This window comes from Salvelinus sp. IW2-2015, linkage group LG23 (genome assembly GCF_002910315.2).
Source record: "Salvelinus sp. IW2-2015 linkage group LG23, ASM291031v2, whole genome shotgun sequence".
Classification (NCBI taxonomy): Eukaryota; Metazoa; Chordata; class Actinopteri; order Salmoniformes; family Salmonidae; genus Salvelinus; species Salvelinus sp. IW2-2015.
Genome location: NC_036863.1, coordinates 17952405 through 17965194, shown reverse-complemented (window position 1 = coordinate 17965194; position 12790 = coordinate 17952405). Strand labels below are relative to the sequence as shown.

At 43.4% G+C, this 12790-nt stretch overlaps 1 protein-coding gene across 1 annotated transcript in view; it reads left to right on the top strand.

Moving 5' to 3' along the window:
* mybbp1a (MYB binding protein (P160) 1a) overlaps positions 1 to 12639 on the top strand; it is a 19509-nt gene extending 6870 nt beyond the window's left edge. Inside the window, exons 9-26 of the mRNA XM_023969173.2 lie at positions 253 to 542; positions 623 to 733; positions 1722 to 1847; positions 2049 to 2255; positions 2339 to 2447; positions 2594 to 2681; positions 2926 to 3089; positions 3266 to 3388; positions 4615 to 4743; positions 5022 to 5195; positions 5416 to 5573; positions 9619 to 9838; positions 9993 to 10124; positions 10255 to 10323; positions 10528 to 10641; positions 10878 to 10982; positions 11080 to 11204; positions 11985 to 12639. Of these exons, the coding sequence (XP_023824941.1) occupies positions 253 to 542; positions 623 to 733; positions 1722 to 1847; positions 2049 to 2255; positions 2339 to 2447; positions 2594 to 2681; positions 2926 to 3089; positions 3266 to 3388; positions 4615 to 4743; positions 5022 to 5195; positions 5416 to 5573; positions 9619 to 9838; positions 9993 to 10124; positions 10255 to 10323; positions 10528 to 10641; positions 10878 to 10982; positions 11080 to 11204; positions 11985 to 12291 (2751 nt within the window). The 3' untranslated portion in view covers positions 12292 to 12639. The remainder of the gene's footprint in view (positions 1 to 252; positions 543 to 622; positions 734 to 1721; positions 1848 to 2048; positions 2256 to 2338; positions 2448 to 2593; positions 2682 to 2925; positions 3090 to 3265; positions 3389 to 4614; positions 4744 to 5021; positions 5196 to 5415; positions 5574 to 9618; positions 9839 to 9992; positions 10125 to 10254; positions 10324 to 10527; positions 10642 to 10877; positions 10983 to 11079; positions 11205 to 11984) is intronic.
* The last annotated feature ends 151 nt before the right edge of the window (positions 12640 to 12790 follow it).

Here is a 12790-nt window from a genome sequence, read left to right as displayed (position 1 = left end):
TCCCGTCAAATGTCTGACTCCCGTCAAATGTCTGACTCCCGTCAAATGTCTGACTCCCGTCAAATGTCTGACTCCCGTCAAATGTCTGACTCCCGACAAATGTCTGACTCACGACTGCACCAGGTCATAGAAATACATAGTAATGCTGCAGGCGTCTTAGTCACAGAACATGTGTAGCAAGATGCTCACTTATCCAAAAAGTTAGTTTTTAATATAATGACTTACAAGTATGCGCTCACCTCGCCCCCTCAGCTCCCAGACCGCTTCAAGTTTGCCCCCGAGATGGAGACGTACGTGGGCGACTTCCTGCAGGGCTGCGATGAACCGGAGAAGCAGCTGGCGGTGGTGGTGGCCTTCTCCCTGCTCACCAACCAGGGCTACCCCGTGGTGCCCTCCTTTTGGAGGGTTGTGCAGCACCTGCGGCCCACCGCCCTGCAGAGCTACGTGGACTGGCTCAAAGACATGTTCCTCAACCCCCAGCTGGACAGCTGCCTGGACTTCAGCACCCGCAGGCAGAAGGAGAACCAGGAGGGCGGGGTCCAGTGAGTAGAACCCTTATAGCATGTCATAGAACTATTAATATATGCCTTTCCAATGAATTGCTGACTGTCTCTATCCTTAGGAGAGAGAACTGTATATTCCGTCTGAGGAAATGGATCATTCCGCGCCTCACCTCCATCGTGGAGAACAACCAGCTGAAGAGAGAGGAGGATCTAGTGATGGATGTAGCTAGGTGAGAGATCTCACTGCAGGGAAAACATCATGTCACTGACTGTTTGCTGCTCCTCCAAGTGATTTTAAATAATGCCTTGGTGGTATCACTTGTGAGAGCAGCAAAGGGTTATCTTTTTCCTGTGCCAAGTTGGATGTACGTAATAATCTTAACATTTATATCACTACAACCAATGTATTCTTAAGGGCAGTTTATATTCGTAATGTAGCGATTCGCCGATACTCACCGTTTCCCGATTCAAATGTTTAAGACAAGTGCATTGGTCTGCGGACCCCAACCGGATCCAAATGTAGTATGGTCACTATGCCAGGGTTCTCCTCAAACAAGAGGGGTGCTGCACCACCACGTTGGCTTGGCTGCCTCACTATGTAAAGATTTCACAGCAAATGAAACTGATATTTAGTAATGATAAGAGTAACAATCTTTGATCGCCAATGATGTTGTTGTGAATTGCGAAAAAGGCCGTTCATAAATTGAGTTTTCCTCAATTAATTCAGCCTACTGCTGAAATGTGCTATCTCAACACAAATCCAAAATTGTTCTATATATTCATTGTTCATAGCGAATTTGTAAACAATACATATTGATACATTACTAACGCAAACACTTACTGTAATCTGCAAAAATGACAAGCTAATTAGTGGGTGATGGTGATTTCAGAACTAAAGTGCGGAGACAAAACACAGGCTACATCCCTCCCCCAATCTGGTAGTGGGGTGGTAGATACCTAGTCTCCCTTATGGCTCAGCTCAGGTGCCTACATAGTACAGACACCATATACACACACAGCTCAGGCAGATTGGGCTTAGAGAGGCCCAGCTCCATCAGCATCAGATTGAAAAATGAATGTGTTTATGCAACAAATGTTGGTGCATTGAATTGTTTCAAACTAAAACGTATCGGAGCCCATTTATCAAATCGTCTTGAAAGGGAAAGATGCACATCCCTAATAGATGCTAAGCCATTATTTTATCCTCTATTGCACCAGGTTTGTCTTTTTCCACGCATTCTTTAATGCTAAGAAAGCTACCCCAGACATACCTGAGACAGAAGCCACTCTGTCAGTGCCCCTGGATGAGAAGACCAGAGTCGTCGTCATCAACTCCTTCTTTGGGTGAAATAACACATTACACTATCACTTTACCAAACACAAGCTGTGGGGTAGTCCAATATGAAGAGCATGGCTGGAATAGTCACTTAACTTTTAAACATGTATGGTTTTAAAGGGGAAATTACATGAAAAGCCACAGCATGAGTTAATTTATGTTACTCTGCACACCCTATCAACACGTCTCTAACCTCCCAACTCCTTCAGACTCCTGCAGCACATGAACCACCTGCCTTTGCTGGGTGACTCCCCCGAGGTGGCGGCCCGCAACCAGAGGCATGTGCAGGGTGTGACGGGTGACGGCTCCATGTGGATCTACTGCCTCGTGCAGTATGCCGACACCCTGCTCAACCAGCCAAAGTATGCCCAGAGCACCCAGCCCTTCAGCCCTGAGCAGAGACAGACCTGGGACAGGTATGGACCATGTAGAGATGGGGGATTTAAAGGTTGGTGTAAGAAATGTAAGCCAGTAGTGAACCTGTTGTTATGATATCTAGTATGCTGGCGTCAGTAAGGACTCTAATGAAGAAATCTAAGAAAGGCCAGACTCCAGAGACCTCTGCATTCCAACAACTCTTCCTGCTGGTTGGCATTCACCTGTTCAAGGTAAGCAATTAACTAACAAATGAGGGAAGAAAAATAATTGTTAAAGTATTATGGACATTTTAGATAATTTTTTTTTTGTAGATACATAATTGTACCTTGTTCTTTCCCCACACATTTCTGTATACGTGTTTGCTTGTACCGTAAAGGCTCCAGAGGATTTGGTGGACCTGATGCAGGATCTGCAGAACTGCATGGAGAAAGCCCACGAAAAGAAGTCCAAGAAGAAGGCAACAGGTAAGACCACATCCATCCGTATGCCATGTGTCAGAGCCAACAAACTTTACAATCCACCCCGGTCTTCATCTGTGACAGGGAAGGAAGTACTCTCATAAATTGAACAATCTATTTATCTAGTTCCCCTCCATACTCTTTCACAGGTTTACAGTGACCGTAAGGTTTGATAAATACCGCCCTCTATGTTTAATGTGGTAGCCCTTGGTGTGATGTCTCTGTAACCACATGTCCTCCATTGATCCAGGTTCTGCAGGAGGAGAGGAGGAGCCCCACTGGGCTGAGGTTGTAGTGGACATCCTGCTCTCACTCCTGTCCCAGCCCAGTAGACACATTCGCCACGTCTGCCGGACTGTCTTCGCCAACATCTGTCCCCACGTCACCGCCAGAGCCCTCACCGCCATCTTGGATGTAAGTGTAGACTAAAAGAGACTAAAGAATACTTTACTGTTGCAGAGCTGTAGTTTTGATATGTTACATTCAAATAATACATTGTGTTCACTGATGGTAAAACTTTAGTTGATTTGTAAAAGTGCTTGTGGATATATTACAGGAATGTCCATTAATTAGAGGCATTGTGTATTTAGGTTCTGGACCCAGATAAAGATGAGGAGGACAGTGCCGTCGTGGTAACGGATGATCAAGACTCAGACAAAATAAAGAAGAAGGACATTAAAAAGAAAGGAGAGGAGGATGAAGGAGAGATCGAGGTCAGATCAGTAGTTTCACACCTGATCATGTCCACAAAAGTATTCTAAATATTATTATGAACCGGGTAGTTTGAGCCCTGAATGCTGATTGGTTGAAAGCTGTGGTATGACACATGACTTGTTTACTGTTCTAATTACGTTGGTGACTAGTTTAGATGTCGACTGATTTTTCAACACCGATACCGATTTATTGGAGGACCAAAGAAAGCCGATACCAATTAATCGTCCGACTTAAAAATATATATAATAAATAAAATGAAAACATTTTTTGTTGTAATACTGACAATTACAACAATACTGAATGAACACTTATTTTAACTTAATATAAAATAAATTTAGTCTCAAATAAATAATGAAAAATGTTCAATTTGGTTTAAATAATGCAAATGTTAGGAAGAAATGGTCTTCACACAGTTCACAACAAGCCAGGCGGCCCAAATTGCTTGCACTGAACGCAAGAGAAGTGACACAATTTCCCTAGTTAATATTGCCTGCTAACATAAATTTCTTTTAACTAAATATGCAGGTTTAAAAAAAAATATATACTTGTATATTGATTTTAAGAAAGGCATTGATGTTTATGGTTAGGTACATTGGTGCAACGACTGTGCTTTTTTCGTGAATGCGCTTTTTGTTAAATCACCCGTTTGGCGAAGTAGGCTGTGATTCGATGATAAATTAACAGGCACCGCATTTATTATATGCAACGCAGGACACGCTAGTAATAACATAATCACTCGTTAACTACACATGGTTGATGGATTTTTCCCCCTAAGTTTAATGCTAGCTAGCAACTTACCTTGGCTCCTTGCAGCCACCAGGTCCTTTTGATGCTGCACTCGCGTAACAGGTGGTCAGCTTGCCACGCAGTCTCCTTGTGGATTGCAATGTAATCGGCGTCCAACAATGCTGATTACCGATTGTTATGAAAAATTAGGGCCGATTAATCGGTCGACCTCTAGACTAGTTTATGAATGTATTTTAAATGAAGGATATATTTAAGCAATAAGACACCTCGGGGGTTTGTAGTATATGGTCAATATACCATGGCTAAGGGTTGTATCCAGGCACTCCACGTCGTGCCTAAGAACAACCCTTATCTGTGTATACCCCCCCCCCCCCCCCCSSSCCTTATTGCTTAAATATATTCTTCATTTAAAATGCATCCCATAAGAGTGATTGCTTATATTTTATATCCTAAATATATGTATTACTTGCTTCCTCAGAAGGAGGAACACTCGGATGCATCAGACGACGACTCTGAGGGTGAAGATGAGGCCATGGAGGAAGGGGGCGAGGTGGATCAGAACTTCCGCATTGAGCTAATGAAGGTCCTACAGAACCAAGGTGGTCTGGTAGGTGTCATTCCTGTGATTGATATTCTGTTCTACCTCTGGGTTTGTATTTACTGGTAACTCTAAGGTATCACTTGTAGTGCTCAAGAAGTGGTTGTTATTAGCCTTCATTTTTTTTTAATGCATTTTGTAGTAAGTCTCTGGATAAGTTTCTAGTGGTTTCAAGGTTGAAATTCTCATTCAGTAAAGTGGAGGATTCAAAAGAAAGGACATTGATACACAGCGCCGGGGTATTCTAGACATTAACTGGATTGGGTCTTTCTTTTTGCCCGTCACAGGCCACAGAAGAGGATGGCAGCGATGACGACGAACTGGACGATGAAGCCATGATGAAGCTGGACGGCAGCATCGCAGCGCTGTTCCTTGAACAGAAGAAGAAGATGCAGGCTAAGAAGGATGAGAAGGACAAGCTAAAAAAGGAAAATACCCTCGTCAGAGACTTCAAGATCAAGGTCTATTTCTGTCTCATCTGTTTGGATAGAGAGATGAGTTCTATGAGTGGATGGTGTGATGTTTCCAATGCTCCATCTAGTTGCTGGCTTCAGGGCACATACTAATAACTGTTACACTAGCTACGAGCAGTGCTATTTCTAACACTGCCTCTTGTTCTTCTGGTGCTGGTCCCCCCCTATGTTCATGGAGCGCTGCCCCTGGTTCTTTGCTGTGTTCCAGGTGCTGGACCTGGTGGAGGTGTTCCTGGCCAGGCAGGGCAGCAGCCCCCTGGTGCTGGGCATGGTGGAGCCCCTGCTCAGCGTCATCGAGAGCGGCATGAGCTCTGAGAGCGACCAGCAGGAGCAGGACTTCCTCCGCAAGGCCGCAGACATCTTCAAGTACGGCATGCTAGTGCCATTAGACACACAGCCACTACTATCATTTTTTATCATGTAATTTCTATAGGCAATTTTATCAAATATAAATCAGCATATCAGCCAGGATCGGAATGTCACTAGTGCATCTGTGTTTGCGCACATCACCTGCATAGTGCAAGACGAGTGGGCCGTTGCTCAAGGACAGAGAGACAGTCGGACATTGCGTTAGCAGGTAGGCCTATAAACTATGATAGAGAACAGATTAACTAGGTAGCCAATTCAAAACATATTGTACCCTCTAGTTAACTGTTAAGCTATTTTTAGCATGTATTGATGTTACAAAAAACGTTCCACCGACTCTCGCAAATAAGGCCATACAAAGTTGATTTACTTTTTTAAACATTTCATATGACTAATTTAAATTATTATTTTTGACGAAACTAACTTCACGTTACCATGGTATTAGTTGGGATTGGGTTCAATCGCTGTGAATCTAATCATGAACATTTAATTGTAGAAACAAATATTAGATGTTGCCTTTTGATTATGTGGCTTCAACTTGTTTTATAGATCCAGTTGATTTGAGCATCCAATGTATGAGACATTGTAACACAATCAGCCTGCAAAGTAAACACTTCTAATGTAGCTAAGATAAATGACTGAACTAGAAAAGGTTCATTTCCTGAAGATGTGTGGGCCTACCATAGCCATTTCATCTTTTGATATTTTGAATGAGCAAATTATTTCAAAAGGCAACTTATTTGTAATGTTGCAGTGTTATACATCAAGGGCGGTCAATCCTCCAGGAGAACTAATGGTTGTGCAGCTTTTTATTCCTGTCCCCCTCACAGTTTAGAAATGAACTGCTCAACCAGACCTTATTAAAGGGCTTGATCAAGAGCCTGAACACCCAGTAGCTCTCCACACTGAGGGCTGACCACATGTTTCATACAGTTGCCTAGCAGGTGTTCTACTTTGTGGGGGGTTAAGTGCATTGCTCAATGACAGGAGATGGTACATGGGATCAGAGAGCAGCCTCCCAGTGTCGATACCACANGCAGGTGTTCTACTTTGTGGGGGGTTAAGTGCATTGCTCAATGACAGGAGATGGTACATGGGATCAGAGAGCAGCCTCCCAGTGTCGATACCACATAACTCATACTTTTTTTTATACAGTGCCCTCCGTAATTGTTGGGACAGTGAATATATATTTTTTTGGCTCTGTACTCCAGCACTTTGGATTTGAAATGATACAATAAGTGAGAACGTTAGACGCGCACATGTCACCCCCCCAGACATGCTAACGTCTCACCATTGCAACAACAGGGGAGGTTAGGATTTTTGAGGGGGTATGATATTTGTGCGTCTAACTTTCTCACTCATCCTTATTCACGTTTCTTTCAGGACTATCCGCAGTCATGGTAGCATGTGCATTTAATATAGAAGTGTTTACAATCATGTTCTTATTTACAATTGAAGTGACTCCAATGACAATACATTATTTACCATTCATTTCTATTGTGCACAAAATAGTCTAACACAACCAAACCAAATGCATCCAACAAGTTTGTAGAGTCACAAGCTTGATGTAATCATTGCCTGCTAGGAATGTGACTGAATATTACACTTTAGACTACTTTAATACACAAATGAAATTGGCCCAATACTATGTACAAAAAGTGCTGTAATTTCTAAACGGTTCACCTGATCTGGATTAAAATACCCTCGAATTAAAGCTGAGAGTCTGCACTTGTATCATTTCACATCCAAAGTGCTGGAGTACAGAGCCAAAACAACAATATGTACATGGAGATGCCGCCAATTGTTGATCGTGGAAATTTGGTTAAGTCATAATGTAGATGAATCCTGCATATCAAAATCATTGACTGAGTACAGAATGCATCCCTACTCGTCATACAAAAAATGATATCAAACAAGAGTTCAGAGTGTGATGTTAGATATGTCCTATCAGCAAGTTAAAGGTAGTTTTGCGAGCCAATGCAAACTAGTGTTAGCACAATGACTGAAAGGCTACAGATACAGTAACATACGCTAGAGAACAATGCAAGTGGATCCATAGCTTCCAATCACTCCTCTTGTCCCAAATGGCACCGCATCCCTATATACAGTCGTGGGCAAAAGTTTTGAGAATGACACAAATATTAATTTCCGCCAAGTTTGCTGCTTGTCAGATGTTACTATGGAATACTGAAGTATAATTACAAACATTTCATACGTGTCAAAGGCTTTTATTGACAATTACATGAAGTTGATGCAAAGAGTCAATATATGCAGTGTTGACCTTTTTCAAGACCTCTGCAATCCGCCCTGGCATGTTGTCAATTAACTTCTGGTTCACATCCTGACTGATGGCAGCCCATTCTTGCATAATCAATGCTTGGAGTTTGTCAGAATTTGTGTTTTTTTTGTTTGTCCACCCGCCTCTTGAGGATTGACCACAAGTTCTCAATGGAATTTAAGGTCTGGAGTTTCCTGGCCATGGACCCAAAATATCGATATTTTGTTCCCCGAGCCACTTAGTTATCACTTTTGCCTTATGGCAAGGTGCTCCATCATGCTGTAGAAGGCATTGTTCGTCACCAAACTGTTCCTGGATGGTTGGAGAAGTTGCTCTCGGAGGATGTGTTGGTACCATTCTTTATTCATGGCTGTGTTCTTAGGCAAAATTGTGAGTGAGCCTACTCCCTTGGCTGAGAAGCAACCCCACACATGAATGGTCTCAGGATGCTTTACTGTTGGCATGACACAGGACTGATGGTAGCGCTCACCTTGTCTTCTCCGGACAAGCTTTTTTCCGGATGCCCCAAACAATCGGAAAGGGATTCTCAGAGAAAATGACTTTACCCCAGTCCTCAGCAGTCCAATCGCTGTACCTTTTGCAGAATTATCAGTCTGTCCCTGATGTTTTTCCTGGAGAGAAGTGGCTTCTTTGCTGCCCTTCTTGACACCAGGCCATCCTCCAAAAGTCTTCGCCTCACTGTGCATGCAGATGCACTCACACCTGCCTGCTGCCATTCCCGAGCAAGCTCTGTACTGGTGGTGCGCCGATCCCGCAGCTGAATCAACTTTAGGAGACGGTCCTGGCGCTTGCTGGACTTTCTTGGGTGCCTTGAAGCCTTCTTCACAACAATTGAACCGCTCTCCTTGGAAGTTCTTGATGATCCGATAAATGGTTGATTTTAAGTGCAATCTTACTGGCAGCAATATCCTTGCCTGTGAAGCCCTTTTGTGCAAAGCAATGATGAAGGCACGTGTTTCCTTGCAGGAAACCATGGTTGACAGAGGAAGAACAATGATTCCAAGCACCACTCTCCTTTTGAAGCTTCCAGTCTGTTATTCAAACTCACTCAGCACGACAGCAAGATCTCCAGCCTTCTCCTCGTCAACACTCACACCTATGTTAACGAGAGAATCACTGACATGATGTCAGCTGGTCCTTTTGTGGCAGGGCTGAAATGCAGTGGAAATGTTTTTGGGGTATTCAGTTCATTTGCATGGCAAAGAGGGACTTTGCAATTCATCTGATCACTCTTCATAACATTCTGGAGTATATGCAAATTGCCATCATACAAACGGAGGCAGCAGACTTTGAAAATTAATATTTGTCATTCTCAAAACTTTTGGTCACGACTACTACCTCTAACTAACTTAAAGGGGCAGCTGAACATTTCTCTCACAAGTGACTCATATGAGTACATTGTGCCTGATTGAGCATGGAACCCTCAAACCGTTTATTCATGAACTTTTAGTGATTTCTTGTCATTAAAACAAACACTCATCAAATACTTTTATTGTGTTCCCAAATGTCGGTGCATTAGAGCCATGTATAATAGTGTTAACGGTATTAAAACATATTAACACAAACTACCAAGCTATGTATTAGATGTAAGACAGGATTTGTTTTACTTATATAGAACAGCTTGTCAGATGCAGCTGCATTGAAGACTGATCTATTCCTGTCTGAGTAGACAGATTGTCATGTCAAGTTTTCCAGTATTATTCTGCTATACTGATCAGTCAGTAACGTTATCCTCTACTCCCCCAGGAACCAGCTATGCCGGGCCAAGCAGTACTGTAAGACCGTAGGTGACAGACAGGGGGAGCTCCACGACCTGCTGGAGAAACTCATGACCAAAGCCCAGAAGCTCTCGGACTCCTCAGTGTCACTCTACTTCTTCAGTGCATCTCTGTACCTGGTCAAGGTGCTGAGAGGGGGGGTGCCCGGGGCCTCCGCAGACAGCAAGACAATTCTATCAACTGAGGAGGTAAGTCTCTTTACCTTTCAGATTTCACTACAGTGACAGAAGTTGGTCCTTAACCAACCACTAGATTGAATCTGAATGTACGCTGAGTATTTACTATTATTGTGTCTTGTGTAAAACCAACCTGTTGATATGCTGAAATCTCCTTGTCCTGCAGTTGAGGTTCATGGGTAACGTGGACGTGGAGAGGGTGTCTGACATCTTTAAAGGGGCTCTGCGCTCCTTCATGACACGCAGGAAGAGCCCTCTGTCAGGCCTGATGTTCATCGACCTCTTCACCCGCTTCCCTGTGAGACAACGGCAACAACACTCTTATTCTATCTACACTGCCCTCAAGGGACTGTATAAACACTTGAAGATGCATCATTCTTTTCCTCTTGTGGCTGATGTAACTGTGATTATCTTCTGTTTGTGTGTAGGTTCTGTGTGTTAACCTATTGGAGACTGCAGTGGAACACATCACAACAGGAATCAGAGAACACCAACAAGTAAGACTAGCAGGCTCCTCACCTCAACAATTAGGAGTAAAAATAAGCATCTAACCATGGGTCAACTTCTACCAACTCCACTTTTTAATACAATAATGACTAACCTAACTCTTACCAGCCAATAATCCTTTCAGCCTGATGGTAACTACCACTGATCTGCAGAATAACATCTGCACATTGAGGGTTTGACTTTGTGTTCCACAGAGCCAGGCTAGTGCCATGGTGCTGCGGGGGCTGCAGAGCAGGGAGGTACAGCAGCTGTTGGCGGGCGACCCCTGGGCAGGGCTGCTTCAGAAGGCGGTGGGCCAGGTGGCAGCGGTAGGCATCAAACACCTCACCCAAGCTTAGACATTAGAGAACATGTCACTGTGTGAAACTGCAAACCATAGGAATCAATCTCTAGATCACATCACATTAAAAAACTCTGCTCAACTAACAATTGTTTTTCATGCAGTTCAATCTATAGGTTTGTCTTAGATGATAAATCATCTTTCTCTCCCTTGGCTGTCGATTTTAGACGTTACTGATATGATTGTGGATGTTGTTCTCCTCAGAGTCTGGAGACTGTAGTTGAGACCGCTAAGAACAAGGTGGTCCAGGAGAAGTTGGTCAAAGCCCTGGAGCTTGGCCTGTTCCTGGTCAAAAATGTCAACCAGCAGGTAAACCAACTCTAATTTCACCACATTTCCCTGTCCTACTAACATGGGAGGATTTTTGTAGGTTCTTTGACCTACCTTTGTCTCCTGTGTTTTACAGAAACTGTCTGTGGCTCTGGAGCCCCTCAAGAAGGTTCTTCAGTCCATGAGAGAGGTTCTGGGCTTCAGAAAGACGGGGCAGATGGAGGACACCTACTGGGCTGTCATGAAACACTTTGGAGTCATGTGAGTAACTCCGCCACATTATCACTGTCATGTCATAGGGAATGAAATGTACCAACAATACTCATAGCAACATATAATTATTGAGACCTACTTGACAGGTTTTTGTTGTTGTTGGATGTGAGCAATGTTGATACTTTCCACTAGTTCAGATAATTGGTAAGAGCTGCAGTGGCAGTATACCCATAGAGCAGGTTGGTTAGTTGTCCTTCAAGGGGTTCTCCAACCTTTTGGGGCAGGGGACCCCTTTTTACACACATCCAGAGTCTTACAGGAGCAATTAGGGTTAAGTGCCTTGCTCAAGTGTACATATTATTTTTACCTAGTCGGCTCGTGGCTTCGAACCAGCGACCTTTTGGTTACTGACCCAACGTTCTTAACCGCTAAGCTACCTGCCACCAATTTGTGATAGCGAATTAATCAGGAACCCCGTCATATTCAGAACAACTCGAGTGAGATACAAGGAGTTTTACTATGACTTCGGCAGTGAATGGCCAGGCGAACCTAGTCTCGGGCCCTGGGAAGGAATATTGTAAATGCCTGCCTCTTGGCATCGGAGAGAAGATTTTGCCATGAGGCAGAGAGAACTTTGACTAATTTAAGCTTTAAAACTGCAGTTTGTGGATACCAATATCCCATGTTGCCCAGGAACATACATTGTAAACTACATTATTAAAAAAATATATATATGAATATTCCTAACATTTATTTTGAGATCTGGCCTGCGGACCCACTGAGAACCTCTGCTCTAATACCATGTTTTTGTGGCTCCATCTTTAACAGAAAGCCCAAACGGGACAGGATCAGGAAAACCAAGGAGGACCAGGCTGAGCCGACCGCTCCCAAGAAGAAGAAAGGATTCCTGCCCGAGACCAAAAAGAGAAAGAACCGCAAGAAGCAATTGCCTGTCTCTGAGCAGGGGGCAACAGATGCCAACACAGTCCCCTTGGGGAAACCAGAGGAAGGAAAGAAGAAAAGGAACAAAAATAAGAAACAGCCAGGAGAAGAGACACCTGGACAGGGACTGGCCAAGAAGGCCAAGATGACACAGTCTGCAATCAAACAGAAGAAAAAGAAGCAGACTATCTAGACTGTATATGTGTGTACTCTGGTTTTGTAACTTTTCTGTTGATATATTTTTCATAAGGTCAGGGTGAGAGAGAGAGGTTTGTGGCCTGTGCTAGATTGTCTCTGTAACCTTCTCGTCTATGAACTAACAAGATGTCATTGGCCAGGATTCAATCAGGTTATGCACATTTTAAAAGACATGCAACGTTTACCTTGAAAAGATACATGGTGTGAATCCTGACCTTTTGCCATTATGCTAGTGCTTTAATTGATATGTTAAATGTGTTGTATAACCTGATGTGGAGATGGGGCCTGACGCTCTGGTTTTGTAACTTTTCATAAAGTCATGTTGAGAGGATTGTGGACAGTGCTAGATTGTCTCTGTAATCTTTGATTCCTCTTACACCGTCGGTTCTCTGGAGTGTTCAAGCCTTTGACATAGTATTACCAAGTCATTGGCCAGGATTCAATTAGGACATCAAAGTTTACCTTGAATGAGCTCCCCAAACGAGGGAACATTG